We start from the raw sequence: 18,237 nt of genomic DNA, 5'->3' as shown, positions 1-18,237 counted from the left end.
GTTTGGTAAATTATTTGTGATTTTAGTTGAGAAAATATTGACTAAAATCGGGTTTAGGGTTCTATTTTAACCATTTTACAAAACATAGGGTCCAAAAAATAATTTGTCAAAACACATGGTCCAAACAGGTAATGAAAAAAAACACATGGTCCAAAAAAGTATAAACTAAAAAAAGATAAGAATATGTGATTTTACTCTTTTGCGTTTTGTATAGATACTTGCATTCTTGAAGTTTTAATAATACAAAATATACTTGTATGTTTTAACAATAAGCAAAAAAAAAAAATTGTCAAAAAAAAAAACAATAAGCAAAAAATGCTCTCATAAGTTTAATTTTGATCAAAATTAAACTTAATATAACAATAATATCTTTTATTTATTTGAAATTATTTTTTAAATATTTTATTTAAATAAAACATAAAAAAATTTCTTTTAAAAAACATAATTTACTTTTTGAAGTAAAAATCAATTCGAAAGAGTTCTAAAGATTTTTTTAAGAAAAAAATTGTCCTTTTTATAACAAATAATTTATTTAATTAGAATAAAAAGTGAAAGAATATTTTTAACGATTTTATAAAATATTAATATAAAAAATATTTTTAAATTCAAAAAATAATAATAGGTAGTATAAAAGATACAATACAATTAATGATTTTCTAACAAATAAGTAATTTTTTATTTATTTTTTCAATTTTAAGATGCCACTTTTTGTTTTCAAAAATATATATATATATATATATTTATATATATATATTCAGAAATACAATCATCAACTATTTGTTGTTCTCTTTGAATAGTTGATGTTCAATTTTCCTATAAAAGAGTTGATACTATTACCAATTGTCTCAAGAAACATTCCATGTTTTATTTATTTTTAAAATGTTTTAATTTTTCTAGGAACAATTGATAATTTCACAAAAAAAAAAATTTCCTAAACTAAATCTCGACAACATATTAAACACGAGCAACACATCAACTAAAATAAAACTATTAAAAGCATTACAACTACTAAAAAGAGTAACATCAACCAAAATTTCTAGTTAACTAAAAAAATTGCACAAATCAACATATACACCTTGAGAGGAACTGCTACCGAAATCTTTTGAACATATACCAAATATTCTTCAACTCCTTTTTTAACAATTTGTCAATGCCCCTAAATTTTAGTTTTTCAAGAGTTCTACTACCCCAATTGTAGTTGCATAAGATCCCATCAAAGTCAATCGATGAGCTGCATTTCTTTTTGGGGATGACTAAGTGTAGAATTGGTGTTGGGGAGGTCACTTTGGTGACTACACTTAACTGCAGCTTTCCCCGTTCAAATCTAAATTGAGGGAGCATCTCTCCAGTGATCAATCGATCAAAGAGTATTTCAACGAGGCAGCAAGCATCAAACAATCTTAGTTGAAGATGGCTTTCAAAGGTTGCGATGTTAGCGAATATATTTGGAAGCTCGGTCTTTGTTACTCAGTAGAAGGGGTATTGTTTGTCATAGAGAATACTCATTGGATATGTACGGATATGTTGAAGATGGTGGAGAACTTTGAGTATTTTTTCAACTTTCATTGGGTAAGTTGCCTTTTGAGAGGACATTGTAGGGTTTGATAAAGACATAATACACCAGCACAAACTTTACTGGGCTAAAGTGACAAAGGAAGCAGACTCGACAAAGCATATACATAAAGAAGAAAAACACATAATGTATGATTATGCCCCCTAGCATTACAATATTGGACATATGAGGTTGTCATTGATATTGTGGATGCCAACATCCAATTATTTGTAAACAAGTGGTGTGCCAATTTGTTTTACCAAAAATTGTTACCTTCAATTTGAGATTTGTTTAGTTTATGTATTTATATATTTAACACTTTTTTTTATTCAAAACTTTCAGTAGTGTTTTTGAAAGTTAAATGTGAGAAAGGTGGTCGGGATTGAAGGTTTTGGAAGTAGGACTTTCACTTGGATTTTCATTATTTTTACTGGGCCCAGGATTTGTTTCTTGAACAAAATTTTGAACATGACTTCGAACATCCTTATTAATACTGGGACTAGGAGGTTGATCAATAATTATATTCTTCGAAATAAGAGTAACATAAAGTAGAATCTTGCATTGGATAGACATGGATATTTCATCAATGAATACGAACACTTCCTCATCGCTTGTAAGAAGAGCAAGAGCTAACGGACGTCCACCACATGTACAAGACTTCCAATTTCAACTTAAATAATAGCCCATTGACCGCAAGTACTTTATAAAGTGTCTACTAGTTGTAAGTAATTTACATCTCTTGTCATCACAGTTAGGATTAGTTAAATACATAGTGAAATTAGTTATGCACAAAGAGGTACAAAATCATAACGATTTCACTAAAGTCAACATGAGCGGGTTGACTTTTGTTGTTGGCATTTTAAAATTATATTTTCGGCAAAGTGTTACTTTGGAGCATATAAGAGTACCCAAAAAGTTTGGTGGAATTTGGAGGTATTTTGGGTCGATGTACAAGGTCAAAAGTCAGTGCAGGCGTTGCATCGCTTGTCTTATGATAGCCCAGACAAGCGACACATCTCTTGCCAGGTGATTGTGTGGGCTGTTCGTATAGTTACATGTTTTGGCTCCAAAACTTAGTTTAAAATGCTCTAATCTCATTGGTTAACCCTAATGACAGAACCTACTCTATTTAAGGGGTTCATTTGAGACTTTGGTGAACTGACCACTCTCATCCCTCTCTCTCTCTAACTCACAAATGTTACTAGTTTTCTCCAAGATCTTCATCAAGAAAGCTTGACTTGTTTGAAGACCAAGGCTTGTTAATCCCAAGACTCATTCCACCATTGCAGGAATAGAGTTTTTTGGAAATCTCTTATGGGAGGCTAGGAATAGAGTTTTTTGGAATACAATTCAATTGTGTCAAGCCTTCATGTTTAAGAGATTATCTAGAGTTAGATTCCTTTGAATTATCATATTCTAAGTTGTGTTGATAAACCATAATCCCAACAATAATAAAACTCTATCCCCAAATCCTAGTTTTCTCTTCTAAATATTGTTTATATCTAAGGTTCTTATTTCAATACTCTAACTAAACACCATGGAAGAAAGTGCATCTATCTCAGCCCTCAAGTTCATGTCCTAATATCTAGTTAGGCTAGATTGCTTTGATGGCTCTAGCTTTGTTCGATGGAAAGACAAGATCAAGTTCCTTCTTACAAATTTGAAGGTCTACTACATACTAGATAAAGAGTTGAAGGATTTTGTTGCACAAAAGGATGATGATTCTCAAGAAGTGATCAAAGAAATGAAGAAGCGTGAAGAAGATGAGCTCATATGTCGTGGTTGCATCGTCAAGGCTCTCTTGGATTGTCTCTATTATCTCTACACCAACACAACATCAGCAAAGGAAATTTGGGAAGCACTTGAGAAGAAATACAAAGCCAAAGAAGAAGGTACCAAGAAATTATGGAGTTTAAATTTTTTGATGAAAAACCCTTACTTCCACAAGTTATTTACTCTTAAGATAACCTTGCTGGAGTTTTTTATTATGGGTACTATGATAGCCAAGTTGCCTCCATCTTGGAGGGGCTATAGGAAGAAGATTCTCCTTAAGAATGAGGAGATATCTTTGGAAGAAATCCTTCAGTACCTAAGGATTGAAGATAAGTCTCGTTCTAGAGACAAGTGTATGGAATAGTCCAATGGTGGGACATCCAAAGCTAATGTCATAGAGAATGCCTCTCAATCTAAAGGGAAGACCCACAAGAAGCCCCAATCAAAGAAGGACAATTACCTAGTCCCAAAGAAGAATAAAAGACAATTCAAGGGTGTCAAGTGCCCTTGTTTTGTTTGTGGCAAGAGTGATCACTTGGCTAGGGAATGCAAATTCTTGAAATCTACCAATTTTTGATCCAAAATCAACACAACCGAATAGGAGTTGGTTGCAACCTTGAGTGAGGTGAATGTCATCCAAGGGAAGGTGCACAGATGGTGGTATGACACTTGTGCCACCATTCATGTGACTTATGATAGAGGAATCTTCAAGACATTTGAATAGACCAAAGATAGCCATGAAATCAAAATGGGGAATGAGCATAGATTCAAGGTGATGGGCAAAGGCAATGTTGTTCTCTTCTTCACATCCGGAAAGAAATTTCTTCTTACAAATGTGTTGTATGAATAGGACATGAGTAAAAAAATCCTGTAAATGGAAACTTGAAAGCAAACTGGGCATCAAAGCGGTGTTTGAGTCCGATAAGCTAATTTTGTCCAAGGGTAATTATTTTGTGGGAAAATGGTATGTTTGTGATGGTATGATCAAGTTGTGTACCTACATCATCATGTTATATGCTTGACATTAATTATATTACTTCGTGGCATAATAAACTTGTTCATATAGGTTATAGCACAATTAAAAGAGTTATCAAATGTTGTTTAATTGTATGTAATGATGTTGAGCATGACAAATATGAACTATGTGTTAATTCTAAAATGGTTAAAAAACCTTATTCTAGTGTTGAAAGAGAAACTAATTTGTTATATTTGATACATAGTAATTTATGTGAATTGAATGGAATGATAGCAAGAGGAGGACATAGATACTTCATTACTTTTATTGATGATTTTTCTAGATTCACATATGTTTACTTACTTAAGAATAAGGATGAAGCCTTTAGCATGTTTAAAATCTATAAAGTCGAAGTTGAAAATCAATTGGAAAAGAAGATTAAAGTAATAAGAAGTGATAGGGGCGGTGAATACTTTTTCAATGAATTCAATTTGTGTGTTTGTGAGATGCATGGAATAATATATTAATTTACAACCCCTTATACATCCCAACAAAATGGTATAGCGGAAACAAAAAAATAGAACTCTTGTTGAAATGATAAATGCTATGCTATTACATGCAAAGTTGAGTTTTACGTTATGGGGAGAAGCTTTGGCCCTGTTCGGTAAAAATTTTTTAAATAGTTTTTTGATTAAATAATAAAAATTTTGATAACAACACCGAAAAACATATTCAGTGAGTTAAAGTTTTTTTAAACTTATTTTTAATTTTTTTAAATTTTAATTAAAATTGACCAAATTTTGAAAACACCATTTTCATACTTTCAATATTTTTTTAAACCAATTTTTTTTCTCCCATCTGAAGCTCGTGTACAGAGACCTCTCTCAAGCTTCAATGGCTTCTCATAGGTCTCTCCAAATTTTCTTCAGGTACACCATCTCTTTCATGTCTCTCCCTCATATGATTTCTTCTTCTTCTCAATCTCTTTTTCTGATTTTGTTTGGGATTAGGGTTTTTGATTTTCCTCTATTTTTTCTCTTGTCCAATATAATTGACACAGGACTCTGAGATTTTAGCTAAGCTTAGCGTATTCTTATTTCACAGGTACATATTTGTTCTTTCTTTCTGGTTTGAACCTATTTTGGATTCTTGATTTATGTTTTTTTTGAAATTGTGTATTGTGGCTCTTTACTCTGATATGTTGTGTGCAAAGAAGATATTGACAATTAGCGTAACTGGTTTTTCACTTTGTAAGGAAACGCTTCAGATGCAAATTTATGTTTCATAAAATAACTCCAAAAAAAAGGATGTTCAGACTTGTTTTTGGTGATGTTGATATTCGAAGTGTGGATTGGACAAGGAATGATAGGGTAGGAAGAGATGCTTTTGGTTTTTCTCTCTTCTCTCTTCTCTCTTCTTTGTTGAGCGTACTGTGAGATTATGGTTGTTTAGGTTTTCCATAACCCCTTTGGCCTCGGACTTGGAAGAAGGGTGCACTATGACCTCACTGGTCATGGTTCAGAAAAACTCCATTACCCTACTAGTTTTGGATGAATCACTAGATATGATATTAGGGACAGTGGAGCCAGTAAACATTACTGGCAAGTTATGATATTTTAATGCCAAGGAAAGATTAAGGTTGGAGAATATTGGCAAGTTAAGACTACTTGCAGTTACTACTGTAACTTTAGTTTAGTGATAGATTCTACTCCTCTCTTGATAGATTAGTGCCAAATAGGGGGAGAAATTGAGCTTTCTTAGAACTCCTAATAAAATAAATTACCTATCTATTGGTTAGCTAAAAGTGAATCTAGCTTGATCATATGTTGGAATGAAGGGCTATTGACTTATATTCTGATAATAGAAAATTATATGGAAGAGTGAATCTAGATTGTCTTTAGGGGCTTTCTTCTTCCTTCTTTGACCAAGTACATGCCAGTGTGGTGTGCAATTCTGGTTAGTTCAGTTGTCTTTACCATGGCACATTTCAACGTACAGAAGATGCTTCCGCTTATTTTTCTTGGGGTTGTGATGGGTGTTGTCTTCGCACGGTCAAGAAATCTATTGCCATCAATGCTCTTGCACAGCCTTTGGAATAGCTTTGTCTTTCTAGACTTAATGAAGTAAGCCGCTCTTCTCCATTATTAGTTAGTTTTACACTATGACACAATGAGAACATTTCTTCTTATTAGCTTATTCATTTTGGTGTTGCTAAGCCATACCAGCAACACTAGTAATGTCTCTTTGGGTTCACCACCACTCACTGCACAACTTGATAAAAACGAGTCATGGCTATCACCATCTGGTGAATTCGCCTTTGGTTTCCAGCAAATCCAAAAAGGTGGCTTCCTTCTTGCTATCTGGTTCAACAAAATACCTCAGAAAACCATTGTTTGGTCAGCCAATGGAAACAATCTTGTTCACCAAGGCTCCATCGTTGAACTAACCAGCCTTGGCTTAGTTTTGAGAGACTCAACAGGAACAGAAGTATGGTCTAGTCTGGCCTTGGAGTTGACCATGCAGCCATGTTCGACACTGGGAATTTAGTGCTCGCCAACCAGAATAATGTCAGTCTTTGGGAGAGTTTTTCTATCCCAACAAACACATTGTTGCCTAGCCAAATTCTTGGTCAAGACACACAACTCGCTGCTAGGTACTCTGAGTCAGATTACTCAAAAGGGAAGTTTTATTTTAAAGTTGACAAGGGAAATCTAGTGTTCTACGTTAGACAACTCTCAATGCCTAGTGAAGATGATATTTCTTACTGGTCGGACAACCCAACCCCAAGCAACGGCATAAGGGTGACTTTGGAATAGCATGTGAGAGAGACAGACAGAGAGAGATAGAGAGAGAAGGATAGAATAGTTTGTAAATGGGTTTTTGTTTGTTTTGCTTTTTCTTATGTGGGTGGATCTTACTTGGTGGTTTGGTAACTTAATATTATTGTAACAGATTCTGTTAGTGTTAATAAAAGATTAACTTAATATTATTCAAATTCTGATCTTAATAATGTTTAGGAATGTTTAATCATTCAAATAATATTATTTTAACAGTTTCTGTTAGTGTTAATAAAGGATTAACTTAATATTATTCAAATTCTGATCTTAATAATGTTTGGGAATGTTTAGTCATTCAAATAATGTTCTTGAAATGGTTGTTTCTTTAGGAATAGTCTTATATTTGCATTTAGAATTCTTATTGAATCTTTAGGTCTTACCTAGATGGCAGGTGTTGATAATGAAGTTCTTATTATTGAGAATAATGATGAGGCTTCTGTTTGGACTCAAAAGCATGAAGAAATTTTCATTGAACTTATGGAAGAAGAAGTGTTAAAGGGAAATAAGAATACCACAACCTTTACCAAGCAATCATGGAAATATATAAAGGAGGAGCTTTGTGGACTAGCAAAAAGAAATTATAGTGATATGCAACTAAGGAACAAATACAATCAATTAAAGCAAAAGCATAAGGATTTTAAGTCTTTACTAAAAGAGACTGGTATGGGATACAATGCAGTGACTGGAGAAGTTAGTGCGACAGATGAAGTTTTGGATAAACTTATTCCGGTAAAAATTATTTAAAATGGATTTTATGCTTGATTTATTTTGATAGGTATTAGTATATTTTATCAAGATAATTTCATTTCATGTAGGTTAACAAGTCTGCTAAAAGATTTAGAAAGAAAGGTTGTAAGTTTTATGAGAAATTATGCACTATCTTTGGTGATACTCCTGCAATTGGTTCCAATGCTCATCCTTCAACTCGAAGTCCTTCTAATGATGATGATGAAACGTCGATAAGTCCTTCTACTATGAATGAAGAAAGTGGTTTTGATGAGGATGGTAACAAAAGAAGAGGTAAATCAACAGCCACTTCAAACTCTCGATCAGTAAAAAGAGCAAAGTTCTCATCAGCTTTGGCAGATGCACTGGCAACATATAATGAAACTGCAAAGCGAAAGATAGAATTGATAGAGAGATCAATGGCAGCATCTGTATCACATTACTTATTGGATGAGAGTGTTGAAGCTCTTAATCAAATTGATGGAATTAGTGGAGAAGTATACGCAAAAGCTATTGAGAAGTTTGAGAACGAGGTGTCCAGAGCATTGTTTCTAAAGATGCCAGAGCATAGAATAATAGATTGGTTGCTGAATTTGAAGTGAAAAAGTTTAGACTTTGTTTAGCTATGAACAAGATGACTTTATTTAGCTATTAACTTTAGTTTTGTTTAGCTTTTGACTGGATGACTTTGTTAAGCTATTGACTGGATGACTTTATTAAGCTATTGACTGGATGACTTGTTAGATATTGACTGGATGACTTTGTTTAGCTATTGACTGGGTGACTTGTTTTGTCTATTTTGTTTTATGGTTTGACTTTGACTTTGAGTGTTTATATATTTTTATATATTGAATGTAAAATTTAAAAGTTTTTTCTACTATCAGGATAAAATGTCTTTAAACGTTGCTCGGTTCAACAAGGATAATTTACTGGACGATTCAGATGATGAGTTTGGAGAGATTTTGCTATATTTTGCTTGCGAGGAATATAATCAATTATATCTATCTAAACAACCTTGTAGAAATTCAGCTCTTTCAGGCCATGAATACGTTATGGAAGTGTTGCATGAGCATTGGAGTAGGTGTTATGATTTGTTCAGAATGAACAAAGATGTCTTCAAACTATTTTGTGGTGTTCTAAAAGAATTTTTTTTATTGAAGAACTCACGATATCTGTCTGTTGAAGAACAAGTGGCTATGTTCTTATTTGTGATTGGCCATAATGAACGACATCGTGTGGTTGCTGAATGAGTTCAGCACTCTATCTCAACCACATCTCATTATTTTAGGAAGGTTTTGAAGGCATTATGTCGTCTATCAAAAGAACTAATTACTCCACCTTCATTTGATGTAACTCCTCCACAAATTTGATTCGATCCAAGATACTATCCATTTTTTAAGGTACAAAAATTTGAATTATTATTTTTTCCTTTCTTTCAATATTCAATAAAAAAAAATCTAATAATTTATTTTGTATTTTAGAATTGTGTTGGAGCTATAGATGTGACTCATATTTCTGCGCATGTTCCAATTGATGAACAAATACCATATCGAGGTCGAAAAGTGGATACAACTCAGAACGTTATGTGTGTATGTTCATTTGACATGAAGTTCACATACATTGTCCCTGGATGGGAAGGATCAGCTAATGATGCACGGATTTTTCTAGAATGTGCCAAAAACCCAGATTATGGATTTCCAATGCCGCCCCAAGGTAAGTATTTATCAAACTTATTATGTTGATTGACATTATTTTATATAAATATCTATAAGTAAAAACTAACATGAATTATCGTTGGATTAGGAAAATATTATCTTGTTGATTCTGGTTATACAAACATGCCTGGTTTTCTTTCGCCATACTGAGGGGAAAGGTATCATTTAGGCCAGTACACAGATCTTAATCCCATAGGAAAAAAAAGAGCTTTTCAATTATCGACACTCTTCCTTGAGAAATGTCATTGAGCGATGTTTCGGCGTGTTGAAGGCCCGTTTTCCAATCCTAAAGCAAATGCCTTCATATGATCTAAGAATACAAAAGTACATTGTCATTGCTTGCTGTGGGATTCATAATTTTATAAGGACAAATGCAGAAGCAGATGTATATTTTGATGGAGGTGAAGGAAATTCTGAAGTACAGACCACTACTTTACAAATCATGGATGGAACTTTGACTGATAGTGTAGAGTTCATTATTTCTAGAACTGATATACGTGAAATGACTCATGTTCGTGATGAAATTGCTGATCATATATGGGGAGCTAGTCGACAATAGTGAGATTAAGTAAAGACATTAGTTAATTGTTATGACTCATTTAATACTTTACTTTAAGTTTGGACAATTATCAGTTCATATGTTTTTATTTTACTATGTAAACTTTCTTGATTTTGTGTTATCTCGTGGATAGATATTAAGTTTTGAAATTTGAGATTATATGAATATTATTAATATGATCTTTTTTTACTATAATTTTCTTATTTTTTATTTTAAAATAATAAATAGTGGTCACAAAAAATATTTTTATTTTTTAGTTTAGAAAATGAAAATAAAAAAAAAAATTTTAAAATTTTTTTTTACCAAACATGTTTTTTATTTTTTATTTTTTTAAACAAAAAATAAAAATAAAAATAAAAGTTACCAAACACATTTTTATTTTTATTTCAAAAAAACAGAAAACAAAAATGGTTATCAAACACATTTTTATTTTATAAAAATAAAAAAACACAAAACAAAAATATATTTTTATTTTTGCGTTTAAAAAATTTAAAAACAAAAATTTTACCAAACGCAACCTTTGTTATTCGCTTGTCATATTCTAAACCAGATTCCTTTAAAGAAGAATCATATTTCACCATATGAGATATGGAAAGAAAAGATGCCCAACCTAGGGTATCTCAAAGTGTGGAGGTGTCTTTCTTACTACAAGAGAACGAAACCTAAAATGACTAAGTTGGTCCTAGAGTGATAAGGTGTGTATTTGTTGGCTATGCCTCAAATAGTAATGTCTATAGACTATTAGACTTGGAGTCTAATGTCATACTTGAATAAAGAGAAGTTGAGTTCTTTGAGAACTTGTTGTATAGTGATAACAAACCTCAAGAACTGATCTCATTGGAAGGAACTCAAGAGGAGCTACCTTCAAGGGTTATAGAGCAACCATTATTGCCTAGAAGAAGCCAAAGGCTTAAAGAGGTAGGATCACAAGATAAAAACTCACAAGTGGATATTTTTTACTTAGTAGGGGGTAATCACAAAGGAGATACTTGGAAGTATCCAATATTACTCAAAGTAAAGGATGATCCTAAAACCTTCCAAGAAGTTATGTATTCAAGAGACTCCACATTTTGGAAGGATGCACTAAATGATGAGATGAATTCAATTATTTCTAACCACACTTGGGAAATTGTTGATCTACCACAATGATAAAAACCAATAGGTTGTAAGTGGGTACTTCAAAGAAGATATCACACAAATGGGACCACCTAAGCCTTTAAAGCAAGGTTGGTGGCCAAAGGTTTTAGACAAAAGGAAGGTGTTGACTATGTTTTTAGCCAACGACGTGAGAACGTCAATAACGACAAGCCTTCAAGAGAATTTAAACGACACAGACGGTTTAATCAAGAAAAGTAAATAACACAAGAGATTTTATAGTGGTTCAGCCCCGATTGTCGGTAATAGCCTAATCCACTTAGAGTTGTGATTTATAGATCTGTACTCAAGATCAGATGGACTGAGCCAACTGAGTTTCTTCAGTACAGATTGCAAAAATACAAGAATTCTCTCAAATATCAGCACTTTCTCTCTCTAGAATACTCAGACCCAAATTTCTCTCTCTAGAATACTCAGACCCAAATTTTCTCTCTCTAGAAAGAAGACGCAGAAGAAGCCCTTCTCTCATCCCATAAGCCCTCTATTTATAGGCTTAGGGTCATACATACGGTATCCCCTAGAACCGGGATATTTTATTATATTTATTACATTTAAATTACAAAGAAACATTCAAAATTCAAAATGTAACAAACCCCCCATTTGTGGGAAGAATGAGAGATTCCCGCATATCTTGTTGAAGTTGTTTCTGGGAATCTTGACTTAGTCTCCTCTAGCTAGTTGATCCACCTCCTACTGACCACCCATGCAAGTGCTGGTCGGACATGTGCATGGTGGTAGGACATACACTTATTGGTCGAACGTGCATGGTGGTAGGACATGCACTTCTCTCCTCATCCTTGGGGTCTCCTAGGTCCACTCTCTTGAGTTCTCCTCGGACCAAGGTCTCTTGGGCTCTCCTCCTCGGACCTCATCCTTGGGGTCTCCTAAGATCACTCTCTTGGGGTCTCCTAGGACCACATCCTTGGGGTCTCCTAGGACCACTCTCTTGAGTTCTCCTCGGATGCACTCTCCTTAGTTCTCCTAGGATGCACTCTCCTTAGCTCTCCTAGGATGCAGTCTCCTTAGCTCTCCTAGGATGCATTCTCCTTAGCCTCCTAGGATGCACTCTCCTTAGCCTCCTAGGATGCATTCTCCTTAGCCTCCTAGGATGCACTCTCCTTAGCTTTCCTCAGACCAAGGTGCACTTGGCTTGGTTATGACATCTTTCAAGCAGTCCAAATTCTTCATCAGTCTACCGGGTCCTTTTATCACAACTCTGAGGAGTCAATGTATTTATTGACTATTAATGTGTCTTTTACTGATCATGCACTGCCACTTGTCACCTTTATTGCCACGTTATTGATATCCAATTTTTGGGTATAACAGAAGGCATAAACTATTTTGATACCTATGCACCAGTGGCAAGGACAACTTCAATTAGAATGTTGTTTGCCTTATCATCAATAAATAACTTATATGTTAATCAAATGTATGTCAAAACTACATTCTTAAATGATAATCTCGATGATGAGGTTTACATGGAACAGCCGGAATGATTTGTTTTAAAGGGAAATGAACATAAAATGTGTAAGCTTGTTAAATCATTATATGGATTAAAACAAGCACACAAAAAAATGGCACGAGAAGTTTGATGAAGCCAATGTTTCAAGTGGGTTTAGACACAATAGTGCAGACAAGTGCTTATACTCTAAGACTTGTGATGATTATGTCATTCTAGTGTGTCTATATGTTGATAGTAAGTAATGACATGAAATACATAATAGAAACAAAGATGTTTCTATCTTCTACTTTCAAGATGAAAGACATTGGAGAGGTTAATACCATACTAGGTATCAAAGTTAGAAGAAGTGTGGATGGATATGCCTTAGGTCAAGCTCACTACATTGAGAAGATACTTAACAAATTAGTCATCTTAATATCAAAGAGGCAAACACGTCCTTTGATTCAAGTCAAAAGCTTGAAAAGAATGATGGGAGAGCGATGTCTCAATTAGAGTATGCAAGTGTAATAGGAAGTCTAATGTATGTTGTAGATGTTGTATAAAACTTATAAAAGATCTTGTTTATTTTCATGTAGATCTTACATTAAACAAATTAATATAATAAAACCTTCTAAAATTGAATTCAAACAGAAATAATGATAAGAACACTTACATTATACGCAACAGAATGAATGAGTCATTCCTTCAGTTTCTCTAACCCTTGTATCCTTTTTGTCGCAGAGTATTACCAAGAAACTGAATCGTTCTTCAATTTTATTCACAGCCCTCCAAAGAATCCTTAGAATCACCTAGACTAGGGTGGACAATTCTCAACACATGAGATAGATACAGAGAGAAGAAAAGAAAAGAATAACGAGGCTTAGAAAATGACTTATGTTTGTAAAGAGAATCTAAAACCTACTAGATCTTCTCAGAAACTTGTGTTTCAAAATTTGATTTCAACTCTCACTTAACATTCCTTTTATAGACTCAATTATGTCACTTATTTAATTACAAAATCAATAAAATAATAGCCAATAATCAGCCCTAGGTTGAAGTTATCATGGGCTTTAGCCCCGTGAAATTTCCCATTTAATTATAAGTCTGTTGGACATAAGATCAAGGTCTGTATTATTTTATATTGATTTAATTAATTAAACAATTATTTAAATCATTTATCAAATTAATTATTTATAATTTGAACCTTGATTTAAACTTATTTATTAATTTAGATACCAATTTATCTTAATTAATAAATTTTCCCTAATTTCTCTTTTCTTCTCTAAATTGTATAACTCTGTGAAACTATCAAAAATTGACCTGGTCAACTTTGATAATTCTAATTGATAATTAAATCAATTAATTGAGACTATCTAGATGATTTTATCCAAGGTACAGTGGGGACCATGAGCCTATGAAATCAAGCTCCAATAGGTTATCATAAAACTAACAAATAAATTTACTAACTTATTAATTCCTCGTGACTCCACTAATGACTCAGAATTGCACTCTTGAATTCATAGAACACTCTATTACAAATATATACACGTTATTAATTATCCATTGTTACAAACATAATTGTCACTCAATCCTCTATAGACGGTCTACAATGAGATGAGACTAAAATACCATTTTACCCCTCATTGTATTTTATCCTTAAAACACTTAGTTCCTTGTAAATGATATTTTAGTAAACTAATATTAATTACTGAAATGAGATCTCTATCATTTAGCTCCTTGAACCAAACTAAAAGGGAACAATCGTTTCACTTCTTCATCAGCTATAAATGTTCATATCTATGATTAACACTCCCACTCAATTATACTACCGAGTTCCCAAGATGTAAGTATGATCTAGTTCGTAGGGTTGGTAACGAACAAGTCAAAGAACTCAAATAATACAATCAGTTAGAATACTAACCACTCAGAATTGAGATTAAATTGACCTATGGTCAACTATATGATATGACTAGAATAGATAATAACGGTATGTCTACTTATCCTATCTACTGTCAATATCGGTCTAGTCCGATGTAACAAATACATCCGATCTTATCTACTTTGCTAATGTTCTGGAAAGAACATAACACTGCGATGTGTAAGTAGTTAATATCGTAGATTGGCAAGTTAGTGTAAATCCTGTGCACTGACTAATCTTAGGACTAACTTATTTTGAACATATAATCATATTTATATTCCACTGTGATTACGTCACTATAAATATGATTAGCTATATGCTTGGGATTTAATAGAAGTTTATATTAAATAAATAATCATGAAAATAAAACATGTGAGCAAAGTGATTGACCAAGTCAAAAAGGGATTTCTATTCTTTTATTGATAATAAATGAGATTACAAAGAAATCGGGTTTTAATTAGGGCATAAAACCCCAACAGTACATTGTATTAGAGCTGATATTGCATTTGTGGTTAGTGAACTAAGTATGTTACTAGCAATCCAAGTATTAAACATTGAAAGGTTGTAGAAAGAGATTTTGGATACCTCAAAAGGACCAAAGAACTATACATCCAATATGCGAATTTGTTGGTATTAAAATAACAAATCAGAGTGATAGCGGAAGGGTGGGGTTTTTTAAAAAAAACATTAATACCAAGCCAGGATCAATACACACATTAAATCAATGCACATAGAAATCTTGAAGCCTATAAAGTATCCTAGCTATCTTTTTGTATATTCAAGCGATCATCCAACCCACATATAGATCTGATTGAGACTCACACCGTAGTCTTCCAAGTCGATCCTCAAACACACAAGGACGTGTTCGGGCACATAAGATGCAAATGTTTGATTTTAGGCTCTCTAGATATTCTCAACACATGAGATCTAGAGAGTTTGGAGAAGAGAGAAGGATTAGAGAATTTCTCAGTTTCCGGGCTTAGAAAATATATCGAAAGATACGTCTTGTTGACGCAATTTTTCGCCCATAGTGTATTAAGAAATAATAAGGCAAATTAGTGCTTAATGGTAAACCGTAATGGAAAATAATCAAAATTCACTCAAGAACACAGAACTTTTACGTGGTTCAGTGGTTAAAATCCACCTAGTCCACGAGTCAAGATTATTGTTGTTTCTCTCTCTATTTTGGCAGAGTTTCAGTATTACAGAATCCTTCCTCTTTCCTGTCCAATATTCCCAATATTTATAGGGGAATTCCATGGACAGGTTTGGGTAACCGCGTGAGTCAATCACACATTTACATAATGTCGATATTCAATACAAATAATTCCCATTTATATTGGGATATAATTTGATGACAAAGTAAATATGTCATGTTATATTGGATAATAAATATGACAGCCTGGTCATGAATAAGCGTATAAGAAAATCCCGAATCTCTGGGGATCCTTTAGTATGCAGTATGTGTTATATCTGAATCACCCAAACTGTGTATCTTCCACGGGCTTGCATTCTGACAGCTATCCGACCCCGAGCTAGTGCTTTGATGACTTATCTTATTCGTAGTTCGTGGTACAGTTAGGACGCCTAATACTAGGTCTGACCATTACGAACCTCGAGCTGTCTGTATAGATAATAATAAGATATTCTACTTGACTACTTTTCCACGTAATTATCTACCAGCTATACCCGAGCTGAGTGAATGAACTCGTGCAAAGATTAGGGTACAACATTTGCCCCCCAAGCTCCTACTCGTGTATGACGTCATCATTTTCTGACCTACACAGTAGGGGCTTTTAAACTTCCGCTACATAAAACCATGCCTGCCTATTACTCGAGTACTAGACACGTGGTCTTCTACAGTTGGTGTCTGTTCGGGTTTCAAGGACTGCAATAATTGTCTTGTCAACTTTTTGCCGCCATTTGGTCTATTTAATCTTGGCCTTTGGATCTTGATCTAACCAAATTGGATGGCCCAGATTAATTTCTGAAATTTACGTATAAATAAGATGACCAGATTTCAAACCTCACCACATTTGCATTTAAAAATTTCCCTTTTCTGAACATCCAAGCTTCCCTTCTTCCCCAGAATCCCCAAAATTGTTCATCGTGCCCAGACATTCAGAAGCTTTATAGGATCTTCCCATTGCCGAGTCTACCCCCTCTAATCAATGAACGTATTTCTTATAAGTATCTTTTCCCTTAATTTGAAAAGTTTTCCTTTTTTTTATTTCATCCAATGAAATTTCTGTTCTTAACTATGTTTGTCCACAACACTCATTGTAGTTACCATTAGGCTATTTCTAAATGTTCATAGGGAATAGGTTTCAATTTAGGTTCAATGGGTGAGTCTAAACATGTTTTATAAATAAGACGTTCATAAAACTGGGGAAATTTCTGGGTAAATCTGGATAACCCTAATGGTAAATTGGTTTAAAGAATACCCATTCGGGGTAAAGAAACTGAAGGGTCTTTAGTTTTAAAACCAGATAGCTTAGGGGTTACATTTTCTTGGGTGGTTTTGCACTAAACTGCTTCCCAAGGAAAGTAGTGGTCTGACATTTCTGACACACAGATCCCTAAATATTAGAGGAATGTTAAGAAATCGAGGCGCGTAGCTTTGGGTATCGCGTGGCACCACGCGATGGGTTTCGACTAACTTTAGCTCGTATAACAAAAATAACCCATTTCCCCCGTACCTTTGTGAAATAGTTATAGATCATCTCAGGTCGCCTACTAACTAGGCCACTTCGTCGTCAGTCGATTTGATGGCCCCCCCAAAGAAGAAATCCACGAGCTCATCTACCCAACGCAAGGATAAAGGGAAGTAGGTCGCCCCTGACTCTCCCATTTCGCACTTCGGTCCGGTAGTGGAGAAGGAAGTTCCCATTGACCCCAACGCGTTCTTCGAGGCCGAGCACATCATCTCAAAGATCAAAACTCAGGGGAAAGTGAATAAGATTATGTTGAGCCACAACATACCGATCGAAGATGGGACTCTCCTCATCCAACCTACGTTCGAAGGGGAACAGAGTTGTGCCCCTTTCCAAGACGACTATGCGACTTGGAGTGATGAGCACCTGAAGGTTAGGGCCTTCCTTCCCCTGGACCAGTATTGTAACGACCCAAGCATAATTGGAGGTTAAGAGAATTAATGGTAAGAAAGCATGAATATGGGTATTGGATAAGCAATGCGGGCCCTGTTTGGCTGGTAAGGGCATAATTGTGATTTTGGCCCGTTAGGGCATAAATGTGATTGTGTGTGTGTGATAAATTGTTGAGACCACATTATTATGTGGATAGGTAGATATATATATATATGTATGCATGTGTGTTTGTAGCTTTCGGCACGAGGCGATCCTAGGGCAAAGTCACAACGGGGATTAACAGTTGACTTTGGATAAGTCAAGGGTATTTTAGGTATCGGGCAGTTATTTAGACTATCGGGTTATGAAAATAAATATATGGAGATATATTTGAGGTTAGGAAGTCTAAGCGGGAATATTGGGGAATTTTACCGTTTTGCCCTCGGGGACGGTTCCGGCATTCCGAGCCTCGGGTTTGACCTAAATGATAAGGTTAGACTTAAGAAAACAATAGAACACA

General features: G+C 34.2%; 2 protein-coding genes across 2 annotated transcripts; both read left to right on the top strand.

Moving 5' to 3' along the window:
* The first annotated feature begins 7,447 nt into the window (after window positions 1–7,447).
* On the top strand, window positions 7,448–8,597 carry LOC133829760 (L10-interacting MYB domain-containing protein-like). Its single transcript, XM_062259552.1, has 2 exons — window positions 7,448–7,846; window positions 7,933–8,597. Exons 1-2 carry the CDS (start codon window positions 7,502–7,504, stop codon window positions 8,443–8,445), a joined length of 858 nt encoding a protein of 285 aa, XP_062115536.1. The 5' UTR covers window positions 7,448–7,501; the 3' UTR covers window positions 8,446–8,597.
* A 136-nt stretch (window positions 8,598–8,733) lies between these two features.
* LOC133831084 (uncharacterized) lies at window positions 8,734–9,708 on the top strand. Its single transcript, XM_062261254.1, has 3 exons — window positions 8,734–9,081; window positions 9,325–9,556; window positions 9,647–9,708. The coding sequence occupies exons 1-3, from the start codon at window positions 8,734–8,736 to the stop codon at window positions 9,706–9,708; spliced, it is 642 nt and encodes a 213-aa protein (XP_062117238.1).
* Window positions 9,709–18,237: the final 8,529 nt, after the last annotated feature.

The sequence above is a fragment of the Humulus lupulus genome, chromosome 1, assembly GCF_963169125.1.
Source record: "Humulus lupulus chromosome 1, drHumLupu1.1, whole genome shotgun sequence".
Lineage (NCBI taxonomy): Eukaryota > Viridiplantae > Streptophyta > Magnoliopsida > Rosales > Cannabaceae > Humulus > Humulus lupulus.
Note: the sequence above shows the minus strand (reverse complement) of the source record. Positions and strands in the feature narration are given on the sequence as shown.

Bases quoted from the DNA above. Each gene is read 5' to 3' on its own strand.
- LOC133829760 (XM_062259552.1), top strand. From the start codon at position 7,502: ATGGCAGGTGTTGATAATGAAGTTCTTATTATTGAGAATAATGATGAG. The intron at 7,847-7,932 runs GTAAAAATTATT...CATTTCATGTAG, and splicing joins TTTTGGATAAACTTATTCCG to GTTAACAAGTCTGCTAAAAG.
- LOC133831084 (XM_062261254.1), top strand. From the start codon at position 8,734: ATGTCTTTAAACGTTGCTCGGTTCAACAAGGATAATTTACTGGACGAT. The intron at 9,082-9,324 runs GTTGCTGAATGA...TTTGTATTTTAG, and splicing joins ATAATGAACGACATCGTGTG to AATTGTGTTGGAGCTATAGA. The intron at 9,557-9,646 runs GTAAGTATTTAT...TCGTTGGATTAG, and splicing joins ATTTCCAATGCCGCCCCAAG to GAAAATATTATCTTGTTGAT.